We start from the raw sequence: 14,216 nt of genomic DNA on the forward strand, positions 1-14,216 counted from the left end.
ATGGCTACTCCTTTGGTTTGGAGGAAGTGGGAGGATTGGAAAGAGAAGTTGTTCAGGGTGAGGACCAGTTCAGTCAATCGAAGGAGGGTGTCAGTGAAAGGGTACTGGTTGGTACGGTGGGAAAGGAAGAAGCGGAGGGCTTTGAGTCCTTCGTGATGGGGGATGGAGGTGTACAGGGACTGGATGTCCATTGTGAAGATGAGGCCAAATAGTCATATTTGGAAAATGAACATACTTGTCATGTGGACCTTCTTTCTGAGCTATACACAGAGGTTGGATCAGTACGGGTTATTTACAAGTTAATCTGTTTTTTTCCTTCTCGTGGATGACATGCTTCATGATGCATTGCACTTCAGGGGAGTTGTGATCCATGAGGAAGTTTGAATACAGAGTCAGGAATATCTTGACAAGAATTTTCAAGGGGTGATGCCTACTTCACATATTATGAATTGAACAATGTCGAGCTTCAGACTTTACTGCAGATATACACCCTGAAATTGATCATTGTATTCACTGAAAACACTTTGGAGGTTTTGAGGGTGTAAGGTGTTTTGACAGGGACAGCTGGTAAGCGAAGTGTCAGGACTAAGGTGCCTAACCCACAATTATGGAACTGAACTACCAGAGTACCAAGACAGGCCTTCTAACCTGTACACCTCTCAACATCTGTGTCAGGCCTAAGGCAGGATTGTGATATCAAGAAACAACCCAATTTGTCTTTCCAACCTCAAAAGATATAAATCAAAATCAAAAGGTCACATCATACTTTTGTGACGTGAAATTATTTTCCCCTTTTCTTAACATTCAATTCCATAATACAAAGGTTAAAGTCTTTGGGAATAAATAAAGGACCACGAAATTGTGCTCTAGTTTTCCATCATCCTCGAACCTTGCACTGAGTTTAACATTCATCATGGTCCACAGGAGTGACACAATGTTAATCTGTCTACTTGACTGTACTAAACTTTCATCAGTTGCCTAGTAATTTGCCACCTGGTCATGCAGCTCTAATACTCCCTTTTCTGTTTCACAAAATAATATTAAAGCATTGATTAGAAGTGGATTTTCAATATTTAAAGGGCTGACATGAGGTGTGCACGTGCGCATAAATGTGTGTCGGAAAGAGTCTATGCAAGCGAATGTAAATGCAAGGGCAGGCGTTAGATTCGCACCTTCACACTCTGACTGTGCTTTCCTTGCCAGAGAGCATGCATGTTTCAGGGAGAGAGAGCACTCCTTACACTCTTCTCTCCATATACTGTCTTGCATTAGTCTGCATTAGTAAAATCATTCCTGGCACCAACTAGATTTTGATTAAATCACAGATTTGTATTATATTACTTTCTTTTTAGGTGGCACCTGTTCAACTAGCTTGGGTGAACAAAAGGAGATAAAATAACTCAGCCACAAGCTGGTATAGGTAAATTATTATGGCACACTGCTGCAATACAGAAGAATAAAATATAATTCTGCAGAGATTAGAACAGACTTGTGATATTGCCAATGATGAAACACACTTACCTTCCCAAAGCTGCCTTTGCCAATTGCTCTTAAGATCTGGAAATGGTCAAAGTTTACTGGAGGAACAAAGAGAAAAGAATCAGATACAGCAGGTCACAATAAAGATCACATATTTCTATTACCCAACAGGCTAATATCAGTGAAAGATACCGCCTTCATGAAAGATGTAGATGCAGATATGGAAAGAAAGATCAAGTCAGAGAGTCATGAGGCATTTTTGTGTTACAGAAATGCATTTTGGCGAGTTTGGACTTTGCTGTACCCATCTGGCTTCTGGGTTAATATTCCAGAAACAATAGTTTAGTCAAGGAAATAATGTTAAAAAGCTTCTTAAGTGAGGAGAGAGGTAATGATGCACTGAGACAGCGAGAATGGAAAGGGTAGAAGAATAAAGGGTGCCTTGATTGTAACCCATAACATCCTGAACGGTCATGACAGGCTGGTGTGGAGAAAATGTTTCATCTTGTGGAAGAATCTAGAACTAGAGGTCACTGTTTAAAATATGTGCTCACACTTTTAAAAGAGATAGCTTTTCTCTCAGAGGATCACATGTCTTTGGAACTCTCTTTCTCAAAACGTGGTAAAGTCAGTTCTTAAATATTTTTAATTCAGAGGTCGATTGATTGTTGTTAAGCAAGACTGATCTGTTTATGTTTAGGAATGGAATTCTTCATGTCATTGCACAGCTAACGATCTAGTAATCAAAATCAGGGATACAAAAAAGGGCCAGAACAAAAGGAGCACAAAAAGAGCTCAGACAGTTATAGAGATAGGAGAATATACAGTGATAGATAAAGGTGAGGCCGTTAAGGAATACAAAAACAAGGATGAGTATAATTTACTTTTGAAAATCATGGTAGTCCTAGAGCAGGAGCCAATGTAGATCAACAAACTTGAGTGTGATAAGGAAATAGGACTCAGTGCAAGTTAGGATAGCAGGAGTTTTGGATCAGCTGATGTTTACAGACAATGCATGGTAAGAACAGCCAAGTACATGTGAAACAGTCAAATCTGAAGCTAACAAAGGCATGGTTGAAGGTTTCAGCAACTGAAGAGCTGAGAATAGGGCAACGTCAGATGTTGTTGTAGAGGTGAAATAACTGCTGTTGTTCATAGAGAGAATGTGATAGGAAGCATTCTACAGTCAAATAGATCATGAAGAATGTAAACAGCCTCAGACAATTACCCAGAAGTAAAAAGTCACGAGCAAGAGTAATCTTTACCAGAGTTTAATCACCAATGATTTTATGTTAATCTATATTAGTAATAGTATTATAGAATCCCTATAGTGCAGAAAGAGGCCATTGAGCCATCGAGTCTGTACTGACCCTGTGAAGAGCATCCAACCCTGTACCCTACTTCCACACCTTATCATCATAACAAGCACAGCTAATCCACCTGTCCTACACATCTTTGGACACTGCGGGCAACAGTCCCTTCCAAATCTGTGACTTCTATCACCTCTAGGAAATCAACACCATTGCCTGTGAGTATGGCTCCAAGCTACAAACCATCCTGACTTGGAATTACATCTTTGTTCCTTCATTATTGCTGGATCAAAATCATGGAACTCCTTTCTAAATAGCATGAGTGTTCATACACTGTAAGAGCTGCAGCAGCTAATAAAGCAATTCTTCACTACCACTTTCTCAAGGTCAATTTATATTCAAGATGGCGGCGGAGTAAGATACTTCAGCCAGAGCTTGTCTGCTCTGCCCATTTCGTTCTTTTTTGTTTTTGTTCCTTTCCTTCTTGGTGTTTCTTCCTGTCCTCGGTGACGTGCCAGTGGTGGTGTCTTGGCCCTGTCTCTTGGCGACATATGGCAATGGTTCTTGGTGGCTCATGGTGGTCTCTCGGCCTGGCATGGCTGTCTCTCGGTGTCTGAATGAGTCTTACCTGGGCATGTTCTGGAGGCAGCAGCAGGAGATCAGGGAAGTCGGGACGTGGCATCTTCAATAGCAGCAGCAGCAATGGCACTGCAACCTAATGAAGGAACAGTGAGCAGTAAGGGATATTTCCCCCCAAGTATCTGCCACAGTGGCATCAAGAACAGGCAGGTGAAGTCTCCCAAAGAGCGAGATAAGCACAGGACTCATCAAAAGCTGCTAAACTTTTAACTTAATTCCTTTATTTTTCTAGTTTAAATTAAGAAGGACATGAATATTAATACATATCTCATTTCTTTATTTTTCTACTTACTCTATGAAGGTAAATCTTAATGTTTTAAACCCTGTTTCTCTTATACTTTGTACCTAATTACCTTTGTACCTAAGATGATGCTGTCTATGGCGACACGAAATACTTTTCCCTGAACTCCTGAACTTGAGTACATGTGACAATAAAATCTGAATCTTAAATCTAAATCTTAAGTTAGGGATGGGTAATAAGTACTGGCCTAGCCTGCAACACCCGCATTCCATGAATCAATTACTGTAGATTTTAAAAAGTTGATCTGTATTATTCGTACTTTGAAGAATTGAAGCCTTTCCCTCCCAACCTTTCCTCCAATGAGCCTAGCTTGAATTCTAATGGTATATTTTGGAAGAAATACATTAAATCCGGCCACCCTGCTATAAGCCCTCTACAACTGATAGTTGCTATATAGCAACTATGTGCCAACACTTCAGTTAAATTTATCAATTTGATCACATTGACTGAGTTCTAAAAGTATGCATGTTTGGCTTGGCTCCAAGTGCGAGCAATCTCTTCATTAACAGAGATTACATCACCTTCAAATGTGAAAACATTGTCAGCATTGGCGATGCGTTCACAAACAGGGTGAACAACGCAAAACACCTTCTCCTCAGTGACCAAGCTGTGCCACTCAAATTTCACAGAGCTTGTGTTGTGGGAGAGAGACTTGAGAAGACACTTTTAAAAAAGACAGCAAGTATCTAACATAAACAGATAGTGTTCTGCAAAATTACAACATGATTAAAATTAGAAAGTTCATTATAATACAAGACAAACATTTAAATATAGCTATTCTGAAATTCTGTTGAACTTGCTGCAAAATGGTCACTTACTTAAAATAACAAGCATTTAATAATTCAGATATAGTATTTGTATTTTTGTTTTTTTGGTGACACAAGCAGAGCTAATAATTAAGTTTAATATTTTCCCTGAGCTGTCTGTATCCATTGAGATGCACATAATTGGTTCACCAGGGCCATCAGGAAAAAAAAGACAACTTCTTCTATACCTCGTTTTAGCTTTCATTCTAAATATAACCCTATCACCATGGGCAATAAATATCAGCAAGCTAACCGTCTCGCACCCTCTGCAGAAGTAGACAATACGTGCACTGGATGCAATTCCATGAAGCTAAACTGGGTTACACCTGGAACAAAGAGATTGACCTGGTTGGTCCTATACTCGTGGGAATGTGGAAAAAATAGGAAGTGATATTATTTAAACATATAAGATTATGAGCAGCCTTTGCAAGGTATGTGCTGAGAGAAAGTTTTTGCTTCCTTTCACTGTACACAGGTTCAACTTTCCTCCTTCAATGTTTTCTTATTTTTCTAGACTTGAGTACTGATCCACATTACACCTGTAACATAAATGGCAAGAAGAAGAATTAGCTGCGAATGACTACCAAGGGTTTGTGTAGTTCAGTGGTATTGTCACCAGATTAATAATCCAAAAATCATGTTAATGATCTGAGGAGCAAATATGTGAATTTTACTGCAGGAATTGGAAAAGTGTCGAAAATTAAAAGCTAGCCTATTGGTGACAATGAAACCACTGTGCATTATGGTAAAAACTCACTTCTTTAGAGAAGTAATACTTGCCATTCTCAGTCTGACCCAGGAGATTCAATCTCTGTTCAGTTTGGTCTATATATGATTCAGATCCACAGCAATATGGTAGACTCTACATATCTTCTGAAGTAGCCTAGCAAGTTAATCAGACATATCTAACTAGTACAAATAATTGAACGAAATGGAGAATTGTGTGCAGTTTTGGTCTCCAAATTTGAGGAAGGACATTCTGGCTATTGAGGGAGTGCAGCGCAGGTTCACGAGGTCAATTCCCGGAATGGTGGGACTATCATATGTTGATAGATTGGAGCGACTGGGCTTGTATACACTTCCGTTTAGAAGGATGAGAGGGGATATGATTGAGACGTGTACGATTATTAAAGGAGTGGACACTCTGGAGGCAGGAAGCATGTTTCTGCTGATGGGCGAGTTCAGAACCAGAGGATACAGTTCAAATATAAGGGGTAGGCCATTTAGAACAGAATTGAGGAGAAACGTCTTCACCCAGAGAGTCGTGGATATATGGAATGCTCTGCCCCAGAAGGCAGTGGACACCAAGTCTCTGGATACTTTCAAGAAAGAGATGGATTGAGCTTTTAAAGATAGAGGAATCGAGGGTTATGGGGGCAGCATGGTGGCTCAGTGGCTAGCAATGCTGCCTCACAGCACCAGGGTCCCAGTTCAATTCCAGCCTCGGGTGATTGTCTGTGTGGAGTTTGCACATTCTCCCTGTGTCTGCGTGAGTTTCTTCCGGATGCTCCGGTTTCCTCACACAGTCCAAAAGATGTGCAGGTCAAGTGAATTGGCCATGCTAAATTGCCCATAGGCAATTTAGGTGCATTAGTCAGAGGGAAATGGGTCTGGGTGGGTTGCACTTTGGAGGGTCGGTGTAGACTGGTTGGATTGAAGGGCCTGCTTCCACACTGTAAGGAATCTAATCGAATCTAATATGGCAGGACCAGGACACTAATTGTGGATGATCAGCCATGATCATAATAAATGGTGGTGCTGGTTTGAAGGGTCGAATGGCCTACTCCTGCACCTATTGTCTATTGAAATAACAAAAATGAAATAGAAACTATTTCTACTCATCAATCAAAACACCAGACATAACACTGGCATACACATCATTGTTGACCCTGCAAACTCCTCCTAACATCAGTGATTTCTGCCAGAATTGGTTGAGTTATCCTACAAAGTAGTCCAACACAAATTTACATACTCATTTTCATGGCATCATACCTTGCAGATGATGTCCCAAATATTACTATTATCTACAGTACATCTTGTTCAACTGACGGGTCAGGATCATTGGAGGTGGTGGCAGAACGGTATGCATTCGGAAGGGAGTTATCCTAGGAATCCTCAACATCGATTTCTGGCCCCTCAAAGTCTCGGATAATAAAGCAGTCTGTGTTCAAATGAAGCAAGACCTGCACAATGTTCCGGACTGGGCTGATAAGTGGCAAGACCCATGCCACACACTGCAGACAATGATCATCTCCAATGAGAGAGAATACAACCATCTCACCTTGATTTTCAATGGTATTACCATAGCTGTATCTTCCACTACCAACATTCTGGGGTTTAGGTTTGACGAGAAGCTGATCTGGACACGGGGCGGAACGGTGGCACAGTGGTTAGCACTGCTGCCTCACAGCGCCAGAGACCCGGGTTCAATTCCCGCCTTCAGGCGACTGACTGTGTGGAGTTTGCACATTCTCCCCGTGTCTGCGTGGGTTTCCTCCGCGTGCTCCGGTTTCCTCCCACAGTCCAAAGATGTGCAGGTCAGGTGAATTGGCCATGCTAAATTGTCCGTAGTGTTAGGTAAGGGGTAAATGTAGGGGTATGGGTGGGTTGCGCTTCGGCGGGTCGGTGTGGACTTGTTGGGCCGAAGGGCCTGTAAAGTAATCTAAAGTAATCTAATCTATATAAATACTGTGACTACAGCAGCAGGTCAGAGGCTGGGAATCCTGCAGTGAGTAACTCACCTCCTGACTTGCCAAAGCCTATCAGCCATCTACAAAGTCAGGATTGTGATGGAATACCCTCCACTTGCCTGGATGTGTGCGCTCCAATAACATTCAATAAGCTCCATTTGACTAGCACTCACCACCACCTGCAATGTTAACTTTGTCCACTACCAACATATAGTATGCAGCAATCTATAATTGGCACTGAACATCAAGACTCCTTTAGCAACACCTTCCAAACCCATGACCTCTACAACCTAGAAAGATAAAGTCATAGATAGATGGGAACAGTTTCACTTGCTGGTTCCCTCCAGCTACTCACCATTCTGACATGGAAATACATTATTGTTCTTTCACTGTCACTGAGCTAACATCAAGGAACTCACTCTCTAACAGCATTGTGAATGTCTCAACAATAAATGGACCGCAGTGGTTCAAAAGGCAGTTCACCACCACTTTCTCAAGGACAGTTAGGCATGGGCAATAAATGCGGCCCAAATTGTGATGCCCGTATCCCATGGATGAATAAAAAATATAAACAAAGAATAATTAAAGCATAAAAAGGGAAATATAGATATGGGAGGCAATGATTTTCTGGTATTATCACTAGATTATTAAACCAGAGACCCAGGTAACATTCTGAGGGCCCAGGTTCGAATCCTGCCAAGGCAGATGGTGGAATTTGAATCCAATAAAAGTCTGGAATTAAAGAGTCTAAATGATGACCATGAAACCACTGCCAATTAAATGGGGAAAATATCCCTCTAGTTCACTAATGGCCTTTAGCAAAGGAAATTACTATCCTTACCTGGTCTGGCCTACGTATCACTCCAAACCCACAGCAATGTGGTTGATTTTCAACTGCCTTCTGGGCAATTAGGGATAGGCAATAAATACTGATCTACCCACCAACTCCCTCATCCCATGAATGAATAAAAACAAATGCAGGCTTTATTGTCAGTATATGAAGCCATGTCGGAATGATTATTGACTAAATGTATGAGAGATTTAGGGACCTGAGTAACAAGTATGAGTGAATTCACTGCATGGCATATGGTAAATGACTATTGCTCCGATTGCCTCCTTATGCATCTGTAGTAGCCTCACACTTTCACCGTCAACAAACACAGTCTCAACAGATCATACTGAAACAGATTCACAGTGAATTATTCTGTAATGATTATATCTGACAAGTAATGGCAGCATTGCAGAGTTCTGCAGATGGAGATTAGCCTTTTCCACAAATATATTTTCAAGAAAGTTTTAAAATTTGACATATCCCTTGCAATAACTAAATCGTAGAACATAAAATCAATTGAAGCAGCCCTTCAGATTGTGTAGATTGATCTTTACAATAACAAAATCATGGAGTTGAGGTGGTTGGATAAATTTAACTTTGCATTTAAATACAGATAGCTCATAAAGTGCCTTAATACTGTGAATTACCTTTTCTCCACTTATATTTCAGAGGTAAATGTTGGATTAAGTTACTTGCTTATCTAATCAAACTATTTAATAATAACCACTGATTTGTGACATTTCTGGAAATCTAATTGTTGAATAAAACACAATAAAGTGGCAGGCCAGGTGATGTGTGGCAGCTGTAGTATGTCGATGAGGGTGAACACCAGTGTGATCCTCGGCAACCACATTTACAGTTTGTGAACTTCAGCTTGGTGTCTAAGCTTTGAACAATGCAATGTGACACGAGGGGTAATTGTGTTCCAAAAGCCAGTCACACAATTTAGGTGAGGTATTTCTGATTTAGTCTGTGGTTAGTTATAGGTGAGTGTAACTGCAAGTGAGGTTGGCACTGGGATCCAAAAGGTAGTAGTGGAGAGCCTCAGGCCACATGACTGTCCAACAGGTTTGTGATTCTTGCAGCTTATATGAAAGAAAGTAGCAACTTTAGGGAGTGTGAGCAAACTCTGTGCTGTGGTGCACAGCACCCTTCAGTTTGGGGAGTAAAACTGAAATGTGGTTGTAGTAGTGGAGAGTATAGAGTCAGAGTTATTCAGCATGGAAACAGACCATTCAGTTCAACTCGACAATACCGAATAGATATCCTAAACTGACTTAGTCCCATTTGCCAACATTTGGCCGACATCGCTCCAAACCTTTCCTATTCATGTACACATCCAGATGTCTTTTAAATAACTAGGGGAATGGGCACAATGTTTTGCAGCTAAGAGCATGGGTCACACCAGTGTCAAGGCTAAGGAGAAAATGTTGGAGTGGGAGAGAAAATTGCAGTTGCTGTGCACATGGATAACAACATAACTACAAGAAACAGTTTCTGCTGAAGAAGTTTAAGCAGCTTGGTTAACCAAAAACCAGAACCACAAAAGTTAATAACACCTGGATTATCACTTGAGCCATGAGTAAATTGGAATAGGCTACATAACATCAGAGATGAACATATGGCTTAAGGATTAGTATCAGACACATGGGTTTCAATTCTTGGGCACTGGCAGTACTGGGGAAAGAGTGAGCCATAACTATGGGACAGTCTTTATACAAGTTGTGCAGGGACTAGTATCTATTGAGTCATTTAACAATGGCTATGGAAGGGCTTTAAACCAAATAATGGCAAGGAAAGTTTTCAAAGGCAGGAAGTTACAGAGAAAGGGCAAGGACATAGTGCAGGGTATTAACACCATTAATCAAGAAAGAAAGGGGGGGGGTGTGGAACAGGGAGACATCAGTCATCAGGAAAGAGCTGGAATATATTATTAAGGAAATTCTAATTCTTATGCAGCAAGTAGGGCAAGGAGTTATGAAATGACAAATTGCAGATTGCCACAAATCACTGGTCATGAGAACAAAAGAAATATAAACCCATAGTTATGTCATACCATTCAGACCCTCCACATCCCAAAATGCTTCACAAACCACAGTAGTCATTATTTTAGTAATAAGGATTCAGCCAGTAATTTGCGCAATGTAATATTCCACATTATATACTTAGATCCATGCTGGATGACAAACGTTTGCTGGCCAATACTCCAGAAGAGCTTGCATACATTTCTGCAAATGGCGTCATTGAAATATTTACATTGGTAAGAAGAGGCAGATAGGTCCTGTGTTATGCAGCAATTCAAAGAATTAAGTGCCAGTTCAAATTAGATGCTCAAGTCTCTTAAGTTGAACCATAACATGTGACTGAGGATCAACATCATTATCTTTGAGCCATGGATGAAACAAAGGAAAAGTATCGGCTGAACCATGTACGCAATAAGCATTTGTGCCAAGAAAGTGCTACCTTTGCTACTCTGACTGACATTGCATTTGGATAGAACATTAGATTAAGCACGACACAATACACATCGTACACATGTGACGATCTGGGCTAGCCAGGCAAGGAAAGAGAAACACACAACTTGAGTAAGATATTAAATCAATGGTACGTTCTTTGGATGGTACTGGATAAATCCACTGGTAAAAAGTGCAGAACAGAGAGAACAGTCATCAAGACAATGGTGTGGTGTGAGGGTATTAAACTGCCTAAAAGACAACAAAGGACCACAGGACTTCCCTCTCATCGAGGGTTACCACACTTCCGGCAAGACAGAGGTTGAGAAGGAGAGCCCTTCATGGTAACCTCAGCTGGTGCCAGGAATTGAACCCATGTTATTGGCATCACTTTATCTCAAACCAGCCATCCAGCAAACTGAACTAACTGACCCCAAAGATCCTAATGCAGTACAAACAGGACAAAAGCTGTTAATGCACAGCTGCAAAGTTAACTGATATGTGACTCATGCAACAGTAATGCTAGCCGCTCCTCAGCCTCATCTGTTTCATCTTCCTCCTCTCTGCCAAAGCTACAGGGCAAAGTTCCTGACTTTCTGAATATTTGGGTTCCTCTCCCTGATTCGTGAAACTATAAGGTCATAGCAGACTAATAACTTTCAGAAACACTCTCAGGTGATTAAATTGTACCCATGTGACCTGTGCAGATAGTTTTGTTCCAGAATCTTCAGTGGCATTAATAGCAAGAATTCAGTAGAGATAGCCCTGCCCCACAAGTGTCATTTGTATAGCATACCTTCAAACCTTGCATTTTGCAGACTCGGAAATTAATTTAAAAAAAGCTAGAGCCTCTGGTGATGCAATGGTAGCATTACCACTGTGGGCCAGAAGGACCAGTTTGTAGTTTGATCTGCCCCAAAGGTGTGCTGTAATACGTTCCAATTTTAAAAAAATAATAATTTATTCCCAGGTTGAGGGAATGGCAATGAAAGCTTTTCTTAATCATACATACTAGCAAACTGTTACAGGATGCTGTGATAGCTACAAATGCGCCAATGAAGCCTGCAATCTAATACAAATGCCCTGTCTTCTAGTATGCTTTTGGCCTCCTTCTAAAAAATTTAAAAAGGAATTGTTCTTGTGTAGAACTTTTCAAAACTTCTAGACAGCCCAAGGTGGGTAAAGTACTTTGAAATATATTGTACTCATAATATTTTAATGTTTTAACCTGTACAATGTTTTACTGCACTCATCCAGCCTATACTTGCAAATCTCAAACAAACATATTGATTGATGCAATTCGATGGTTGGGCAGCATTTATTAAATAACCTTTGGTGAGCTAAAAGTCACAATGACAATCATTTTAAGGTAATGAGTCAAGCACTTAATATGTCACACTAACACTCATTAGAGTTTTCACCGTGTCCAACACCTGCACACACATGATATGAGTGCGAGGGAAAAATAAGCACTACTGCGGTCAGTTGGTAGTATAGGGGGAGGATTTTTTTAAAAAAAGAGAAAGCATAGAAAAAAAAGGACAAAAATAAATGCACTCATTAGAAGTGACAGACAAGGGGCCCTCTTTCCGCATTGGTAGTGTCCCTACCCCTGGACCAAGAGGCCAATACAAGTCCGACCTGCTCCAGAAGTGTGTAATAACATCTCTGAACAGATTAATTAAAAAAAATAGAAGTGACAAACATCATTTGCAAGGCACATGTTCTGTAAACAAAAGGAAAATTTTCAAGCTCTGTATCAGTTTTGAATTATTCTGAAAATCTGGAATTATAGTTGTCGAATTTATAATTCGTTGTTCCTTTCACATGGCAATGCCTTGATCAGAGTTGCATTTCCAACAAATCAGAACCATTGTTCCTGTATTATGAATTGTAATAATCTGAAAATTAGCATTATTGTGTTTGTTCTGATGACTCAAGGATTAAAAGTTTCAGTGATTTATCTTTAGAGCATAAATGTGGCAGTAAAGTCATTCATTTTAAGCTCCCACAGACAGCAATATGATAGTTATGACCATGTGATGTTAGTGGCTGGCAATCAATGTAAAAGGTGCTTTTACTGCAAAATCTGAAAAGCAGTTAAACTTAATCTAAGAAACAGTCAGTCCAAGTCTTAAGAATGGTTAATCTCTAGTTAACAGCCCAAAAATGACTAAATGGCTATCTCATACCAATGAACAATATGTGCAGTGCATTCAAAGATCAAGGAAGCCTAATCAATCAATTTTATGAAATCCTTGAATAATAAATCAAGCCCTTGCTTGACCTCAAAGAAACTGGATTTCAATCAATCAGTCTGAATCCAGAAGATATGCCCAGTTCAGCATCTGCTTCCGAGGTTCATCATCAGACAATTGGCCTTGTGGAGTTGATTAGTGGGGAAATTTATCTACAGTTTAAATATAAAAGACGGAAAACTATTACATGCTAGGTTTATCAATTGAATCCCTGTGACATAATGAAGAGGTCATTATGTGCAAACGTTAAGTGGGAAGGTAAAAGAAAATAAGAATGAACAGATAAATCATCTGCTCAATTGTACAAGCGAATTGCTGTGTATTATGATTTAGAGAAGTACAACAAATGTTGGAACAAAACAATCTTTGACTGGAGTTAGTTTGTGTGTGGGCCTCTGAGGAATACATGTACTTATGATATTTGCACTACTCAAAACCACCATTGTGTTCCTTGGCAGAAATCATCTGCCTCAGAACATTTAACTTTTTCCATTATTTTCTAAACACAAAAAATAGGTCTTGTTTTACACAATGTTCCTGAGACTGTGCTTTGAAGAGCAAATAAAACAATGCAACTAAATATTCTGATTATCACACACACAAAACAAACAACAGGAGTAGGAGGATAGAGCAGATGAATGCATGGCTACGGAGCTGGTGTATGGGAGAAGGATTCATATTTTTGGATCACTGCAATCTCTTTTGGGGTGGAAGTGACCTGTACAAGAAGGACGGATTGCACCTAAATTGGAAGGGGATGAATATACTGGCAGGGAAATTTGCTAGAACTGCTTGGGAGGATTTAAACTAGTAAGGTGGGGGGGTGGAACCCAGGAAGATAGTGAGGAAAGAGATCGATCTGAGACGGATACAGCTGAGAACAGAAGTGAGTCAAACAGTCAGAACAGGCAGGGACAAGGTAGGACTAATAAATTAAACAGCATTTATTTCAATGCTAGGGGCCTAACAGGGAAGGCAGATGAACTCAGGGCATGGTTAGGAACATGGGACTGGGATATCATAGCAATTACAGAAACATGGCTCAGGAATGGGCAGGACTGGCAGCTGAATGTTCCAGGATACAATGCTATAGGAAGGATACAAAGGGAGGCAAAACAGGAGGGGGAGTGACATTTTTGATAAGGGATAGCAATACAACTGTGCGAGGGGAGGATATTCCCGGAAATACATCCAGGGAAGTTCTTTGGGTGGAACTGAGAAATAAGAAAGGGATGATCACCTCATTGGGATTGTATTATAGACCCCCAAATAGTCAGAGGGAAATTGAGAAACAAACTTGTAAGGAGATTTCACCTATCTGTAAGAATAATAGGTAGGGGATTTTAACTTTCCAAACATCAACTGGGACTGCCATAGTGTTAAAGATTTAGATGGAGAGGAATTTCTTAAGTGTGTACAAGACAATTTTCTGATTCAGTATGTGGATG

General features: G+C 40.3%; 1 protein-coding gene across 2 annotated transcripts in view; it reads right to left on the reverse strand.

Moving 5' to 3' along the window:
• LOC122556786 (serine/threonine-protein kinase 32A-like) overlaps positions 1-14,216 on the reverse strand; it is a 303,260-nt gene that overhangs the window by 227,572 nt on the left and 61,472 nt on the right. For both annotated transcript variants that reach the window (XM_043703955.1, XM_043703956.1), the window contains exon 2: positions 1,522-1,577. In XM_043703955.1, coding sequence (XP_043559890.1) covers positions 1,522-1,577 — 56 coding nt within the window. The remainder of the gene's footprint in view (positions 1-1,521; positions 1,578-14,216) is intronic.

Source organism: Chiloscyllium plagiosum, chromosome 14 (genome assembly GCF_004010195.1).
Source record: "Chiloscyllium plagiosum isolate BGI_BamShark_2017 chromosome 14, ASM401019v2, whole genome shotgun sequence".
In the NCBI taxonomy this organism is placed as follows: domain Eukaryota; kingdom Metazoa; phylum Chordata; class Chondrichthyes; order Orectolobiformes; family Hemiscylliidae; genus Chiloscyllium; species Chiloscyllium plagiosum.